The sequence below is a fragment of the Sciurus vulgaris genome, assembly GCF_902686455.1.
Source record: "Sciurus vulgaris genome assembly, chromosome: 1".
Classification (NCBI taxonomy): domain Eukaryota; kingdom Metazoa; phylum Chordata; class Mammalia; order Rodentia; family Sciuridae; genus Sciurus; species Sciurus vulgaris.
In genome coordinates this window covers 16,594,494-16,601,501 of record NC_136461.1, presented here as the reverse complement: position 1 = coordinate 16,601,501, position 7,008 = coordinate 16,594,494, and the positions used below count along the sequence as shown (strand labels likewise).

The 7,008-nt window shown below is 44.8% G+C and overlaps 1 protein-coding gene across 2 annotated transcripts; it reads right to left on the bottom strand.

The window, feature by feature from the left end:
• Positions 1 to 2,494: 2,494 nt before the first annotated feature.
• On the bottom strand, positions 2,495 to 6,768 carry RPL11 (ribosomal protein L11). 2 transcript variants are annotated; one of them, XM_079138237.1, is made up of 6 exons: positions 6,636 to 6,768; positions 5,726 to 5,876; positions 4,663 to 4,769; positions 3,991 to 4,122; positions 2,990 to 3,100; positions 2,495 to 2,578 (listed from the first exon to the last, which is right to left on the bottom strand). In XM_079138237.1, the coding sequence occupies exons 1-6, from the start codon at positions 6,639 to 6,641 to the stop codon at positions 2,549 to 2,551; spliced, it is 537 nt and encodes a 178-aa protein (XP_078994363.1). In that variant the 5' UTR covers positions 6,642 to 6,768; the 3' UTR covers positions 2,495 to 2,548. The 2 variants fall into 2 exon arrangements, with proteins under 2 accessions (XP_078994363.1, XP_078994364.1); XM_079138238.1 differs by having other exon boundaries at positions 5,726 to 5,873; positions 6,636 to 6,752.
• Between the last annotated feature and the right edge of the window lie 240 nt (positions 6,769 to 7,008).

The following is a 7,008-nucleotide window of genomic DNA, read 5'->3' as shown; positions in this document are numbered from 1 at the left end:
CCGAGCCTCTGGGATTACAGGTGTGTGCCACCAAATCTGACACATTTATGTATCAGTGGCCATCCTTTATCCACCTCCATAGCACTTTACATATTAAGTGGGATTATCCCTGTGGCAGAACTTCTGATATCTCTGACATGCAGGCACATACCAACTTAATGTTATAAGAACCCCAGTCCTATAAATGGCACAACAATTTTGGGCCTACTATTGGGATAGATGAAATGCCCATCATCTTATTCCAGTGACAACCACAATTTAACACTGAGGCACAGGATTACCTAACAATGTCAAAATTTCAAAGGTTAATAGCTGAAGAAACAGGGGGGTGGGGATGGGGACTACAACCCAGAACTTCATAAAACTCAATTTATTAAAGAGATCTCTGAGGACATCATACCCTTCCCCTTTTTGTTCTGGCATTAGGATGTGGGCAGAGCTTTTACACTTTGGAGTACATGCATATAAAGCACCTGCAGATCTTGCTAAAATGCAGATTAATTCAGTAAGTCCGAGGTAGGGCCCAAGAGTTTTACCAACTCCCAAGTGATCCTAACTATTCACTTGCTAAAAGCTTAACCCCAAACAACAATGCTTTAGACCCCAAAGGGATACCTGTTTGGAAGTCAAGCTTCTAAACCAGAAGAGGAACAACTGTTTTGCCACTGGCTGCTCTACATGAGTAAGGCACATGTCCCACTTGTTCTTGTTCCTGGATGCTTCATGACTCACCCAAAATCTCACCACTGAAGCTGGGACTAAAATTCAGTTCGATCTCTTAACTCCAAAAGTGTTAGTGCCACTGGGCCAGAAGCCCAGGTAGTCTCATATTTTTAACATGGGCAGTTAACTAACACAGAATACAGCAAGACCAAATAAACTTCAGACAGGTCTACATCGTTAAAATTAAATAGTAATATGAACATCAAAAAATGCAGAATAAAGGCAAACAGTAGTTAGCACAAGAGGATAGTAGTAGCAACAGGAGTGTGCACATTCTATTTCTGCAGTGCTTTAGTTGAGATCAGAATATGTGTTCCACCTCTGTGAAACTCATGCCCACTTCCCAATGCACTTGGCCATCCAATCCATCATATTTATTCCAGTTGTAGCCATTATGTAATTCTGAAGTTAACAAAACCAGTCAGGCTGCCCCTTATAAAAAAGAAGGTGAATCACAAGAATCATTCACGTTTACTCCATCTTCACTGCATTTATGAGATGGTGGCTCTGGTCCTACAGCAGAAATGAATGTACAACTGCAAGTGAAATAAAAAGAATGTGGTAGCATATTCTGAGTCTTCCTTTTAACCAACTGGATCCATCTTACTGGATAAGAGAAAGTTATTGTCAGGAAGACAAAACAAGTCATATCTTTATTTAAAAATTAGGCCCACCAAATACCCTTCAGGCTTAAAAACCTATGAAGGCATGAACTATAAAACTATTTTACAGCAATGAAAAGGTGAGCCAAGAAGGAAATATAATTCAGTCACAAATGACTAAATCATCAAACGGAATTAGAACGTACTCAAAATTTAAGCCCCAAACCAAGAATGATGACTTCAATAGCTAAGTACTGCCTAATGGCCAGAGAAATGGTAGCTTCTGATTATTGCTCCAAGTCATATGATAAATCACTTCAAGCAATAAGTAAATATTCCACTTACACACCAAGGGAGATAAACTTTTAAGAGTTATGTTTTTCATTTACCAAAACACAAAAACTAAGCCAGGCACAGTGGCACACACTTGTAATCCCAGCAGCTCAGGTGGCCAAGGCAGGTGGATTACAAGTTCAAAGCCAGCCTCAGCAACTCAGCAAGGCCCTGTCTCAAAAACAAAAAGGATTGGGGATGTGCCTCAGTGGTTAAGCACTCCTGGGTTAAATCCCCAGTACCCCCTCAAAAATTAACGCTTTACTAGTCTAAGTGTTCTTTCAGTATTAAACTGACACTTTAAAGAATATTGCCTCCAAGATAGACAAGAAACTGAGGCAGATTCCTAACTCACTAAAGACAGGTCTGGGAATCAAATCCAGACTGCTCTTATCTACTTAACATTGCTTCTCAAGAACACTACAGATTCTCATTTTAAAGGTGACCCACGTCTGAAATTGAGTCAATATTTAATCTCAAGGTCAAACCAAAGCCTGTGATCCATCCCCTACACACCAAATCCCTGAACACAGGGGAGCTCCCAGGACCAGTGGCGTGAGTATTGCACCCTGCCTTTAATCAAGACCCTAAATTCAACCCCACCCCTAGCCATACTCTCTTCTCTAAAACCAGTTTACATGGGACTACTGCACCACAGCATTATCTACAAGGGTGTGGTAACCATAGGCAACACTTGGACTTGGATCTGCCAAGAAACACTGGCATCCAAACAGAGGACAACAGGGTTGTTACCAGCTATTCCCATCGAAGCTTTAAGTGGCTTGAGGTCCAAGAAGTTGAATATGGCCAGGATCCTTTCACAGAACACACAACAGTTATGTACATTTCACTGAAAATGTTTTATTGGCCTTTTGGATAGAAACGGGAATTTATTTGCCAGGAAGGATGATCCCATCATACTGAAAGAGAAGAGATTTTTATTTTTTTTCAGAAAAGGAGGCAACAGCAATGATTGTAGCAAAGGCTAACATCAGAGAATTCAAAACTAATACATGAACTTGTGAATCCCACATTGTTACTGGATTAAATGGGAAGCCAACTAATAACAGCTGCTACACTGTACTCACTGCACTATACCTGAAAAAAGGGGGTTCCTTTTAAAGCCATATTCCTCCCCTTCCAGCTACCCACACTCACAGTTCTGGGTGTTCTTTTAAACCACCAACCCCAGAAACCCACATTTGCCAGCTGCCCAAATACTCTCTTTAAAGAAACTACCCACCAAATAGTGCCATATTTTGCACCCCCAATCCCAACTCCATCCACCAACACCACACACCACCACTTTGCTTGAGATCCATCAGCTTTACCTTCTGCTGGAACCAGCGCATGGCCTCCTCTTTGCTGATTCTGTGTTTGGCCCCAATGCAGCCTGTCCTGCGCTTCTTGTCTGCGATGCTGAAACCTGGCCTACCCAGCACCTGTCCCAGGAATAACCAACAGTCACCTACCCAGCTCAGTGTCAAGCAGACAAACAAGACTCACACATTGGAGACAGATCATCTGGTAACCCTGTGGGTTTCTAGAGCAAGACCCAGGATGATCTGTGTCTGACAGAACAGTCATTAGTATCCCAAACAACCTAATACCATAAAATAGGCTTGCTGCAGGGACTGGAACTTTCAGCACATTCCTCCTTCCCTACCTAACTTCCAAAGGTGCTGAGGAATCTCCAGTACTGGTCCCTAACCTCCAAAGCACTTTTCTTTAAAAATAAATAAGTTAAAATGCTTCCCAAAGGTGTGCTGCCCCAAACTTTCACAAGTACCCAATTCTCTTTACTTTTGGGTTACCTATGAGGGTGCCTCCACCATTCAGGTTCCATACTAATCAAGCTTTCTGCTTCCGGGTATTTTATGTTTGAACCAAAATCATTACAGTAACAAAAATGGCCACTACTACATTAAAATCCCCAAGCATACAGTTTCATCACCCTGGTTCAATGTCATCTGGGTGGAAGCCACATCTCCCCAGGATCCATGGGAAGTAGCTGAGAGCAGCCTCAGTGCAGCCAACTCCCAGGCCCAACGCAGCACCAGTACCTCTCAGAAAATTTCCAATTCACTGGTTGCATAGGTTTCCTTTATCCCCCTTTAGGCCATGTTGGCAACTGATCTCAGACTGAAAGATTCACAAGTCTGTTCTGGCTGTACTTCTACCCTTGCCATACATGTGGCTCATCTTCCCAAGGGGGAAGACACAAGGCAGACAATACCCAACATCTGAACATCAAGCTGGCACAAAATAAAAATGAGTAGCCAATTCCCCTCTCCTCACACAACAGGAGTGGAAAAAGATTAAATATTCATACCACATAGAAGTCCAGACCGTAGATACCAATGCTTGGATCATATTTGATGCCCAGATCAATGTGTTCCTGGATCCCAAAACCAAAGTTGCCAGTATCCGAAAAGTTATTTTTCCTTAATTCATACTCCCGCACCTGAGGGAAAAAATGCAGCAAACTCATGTTACTTTTAACTACCCCAAAATAACTAGCTCAACCTGTAACACTCAGCACCCAAAACAAAACTACAATTTAACTTTGTAAGCAACACAATCTCGAATTTCCCCACTATACCAAATCACATATCCTACCTACGGATTTCATAGAAACTTCTCGACTTCTAAGGGGCAGAGAAAAACTCAGCAGAAGCATCAAAATGATTCCCAGACTCTTGGGCATCTATCTCTTTCTAATTTTACCCCCCTCACTATTTCAGGGCTGAGGACCAAACTCAGGTCCTTGCATGTGACAAGCAAATGCTCTGCCACTGAGCTAATTCCCACCCCACACTGGCATCTTTTCAACCACCAAAGAAAATAGTTTAATCCTGCTGAGTATAGAGAGTCTTATAGAAGCTAAAATGTATATGTGCAGGGCACTAAAGAATAGCACATTAAATGCTAACCAAGACCACTGCAATTATCTACATGTTAAATAGGTGCTGATCAAAATGCCCTGTGAGGGGACTAGCCTCACCTTTAGACCTTTCTCCAGAATTTCTTCTGCCTTGGCCCCACGAACTGTGCAGTGAACAGCAATCTTTTCATTTCTCCTGATGCCAAAGGATCTGACAGTGTATCTAGCTGCAGGTAGGGGTAACAAGGAGTTAGGTATTGTCATACTGCACTCATCTCTTCCCCAGAATGCCATCTCCATACCCAAGAGAGGCACCAAATATCCATCCACATTCTAAGTGCTGGTGGTCTATCAATTTCACCTATAATGTAGAAAACAAATTTTCCAACTTCCAAGTAATCCAGTCACACCTCTCCAATTAAGAACTCAAAACCATAATGTCTCCACAAGGTCAAGTTCATAACCACAACAATGTTGATGAGGTACTAGTATCAAGACAATCATTATACTCTTAAGAAAACAAAACACTATTGATAACAGCCAATATTTACTAAAAGCTTACTGCATTGTTATCCTCATTTTAACAATGAGGTTCTGAGAAGGAAATTAACTTCCCCCAAATTACAGCAGGTAATAAGATACAGGATCTGAACCCACAGATTCAACATCTTCCACTACCCTCAAGCAATGGAGCATACACTAACTCATTTTATCTTTCAAATTTTATGAAAAAGCAACTACTATAATCCCCTTTATGCAAATAAGTACACAGAGGCTCAAAGAACCCAACTCACACAGAAATAGTGAAGCCATAATTAGAATCCAGGAGCCTTCAGTATAGCAGACCCCTGTTACCACCTCACCTGCTAATCAGACCTAATGCCCTTTCCTATGGTCCTCTTTTTCAAGGAGGATATGAGATAGAGTAGGACTATGGTCCTATCCTACTTCATTTCTTCTGTACTTGGGTCAGTGATAGCTGAAGGTTTGCTCACAGAAAGGTGGTATGCCTCACCACAACCAACCTCCACAGGGAGGATGCTTCTTTCAGTAGTTCATTAACACTAAATTTAAAAATATGTCGAAGGTAACATTCTAAAGAGGACCGACAGCAGGTGAGTACTATTAATAAACCACCAGGTGAACCAAACCCGCAGGCCCCTCCCTGCCTGCCACTACTCACCTTTGGAAAACACAGGAGTCTGGCCTGTGAGCTGCTCCAACACCTTGGCGGCCCGGGTCAGTCTGTCTCCACTCTCCCCGACACAGATGTTGAGGCAGAGCTTGCGGATGCGAAGTTCCCGCATGGGGTTCTCCTTTTCGCCTTGATCCTGCTGCCAACAGGGTAGCACCACAGTCAACACACTCACAGGCCGATCACAGCCGAGACCCTAGTTTTTACTACTTCCCACTTGGGCGCCCTACACTTTTGGCCTCATTCTAAATCCTAAAGAAAGCCCTACGGGTTTAAAAGGTGTCACTGTTTGCCTGGGAGACAGGAAGGAGGCCAGCGCGGGACCACGGCTCTTTCTGCACGCGCGGCGTGGGTGAACACTGAGGACGAACCCCAAGGGGCTCAAAGCGTAGGGTCAAGGCGAAGAGCGTCCGCACGTGAGGCCGAATAATAAGAGAACGGACTTCAAATGCAGAGCAAACAGGAAACACGTGGTTATGCGACTTCTCCCATTGCATTCTGAAGTTGTCCGCGGGCTGGGGCCGAAGGCTAGCGCCTTTCTAATCAGAGAAACCGGCCGAGGTTCCCCAGCACCTGGCAAGTCTCACGTCCCCGGGGCTGGGAAAGGACCTGGACCCCATGTCCTGAGACCGTCCCCTCGCTCCGCCTGCCCGCACTGCCGCCCACGGGCCGTGCCCCTGAGCTCTCGGGGCGGCTTCCCCGAGCCTGCTCCTAGGAGTACGGGAGGTGACAGGGACCAGCCCCGTGCCCTCAGCCCGTACGGCCCGGCCAGTTTCGGCTCGAGCAGCTCTAGGGGCTCCGTCTTCCTCGGACCACGGGCGACATCGGGGCCACGGGCTCGACCGGCCGTGGATGGGGACGGATGAAAGCAAACCAAACCCAGAACTCGGATACTCACCGCCATGATGGAGAACAGGAAGAGAGGGTGGAGCTTCCGGTCCAGGGCCTTATGGGTCAAGAGGCGGGCTCTTTTCCCAGGCTGACCCGAGAGACGAAGGAGAGGAAAAGAGGCCGGGCGCAGAGTCCACCTTCCCCTAGTGGACGGTGTCTGCAATTGCAGGCGCCACTCGCGGAAGACAGGACTTGGATGTCTGTTGAACCTAGACCACCATTGACGTCCTCCCTTCCTACAGTCTCAGACCTGATGGTTCTTGCGTAATGACACTTCCAAAACTACATTGTACCAACTGTGCAAATTATAAACCGCATTCAATCTGCAATAATGTAAACAAATAGAATTTATACAAATAGAACAGAGTGGTGGTTTAAGC

Coding starts and splice junctions, on each gene's coding strand:
- RPL11 (XM_079138237.1), bottom strand. Junction 4,770..5,725: donor GACTCCTGTGTTTTCCAAAG/GTGAGTAGTGGC, acceptor CCCTACCTGCAG/CTAGATACACTGTCAGATCC. Junction 2,579..2,989: donor TGCGCTGGTTCCAGCAGAAG/GTAAAGCTGATG, acceptor CTTCTCTTTCAG/TATGATGGGATCATCCTTCC.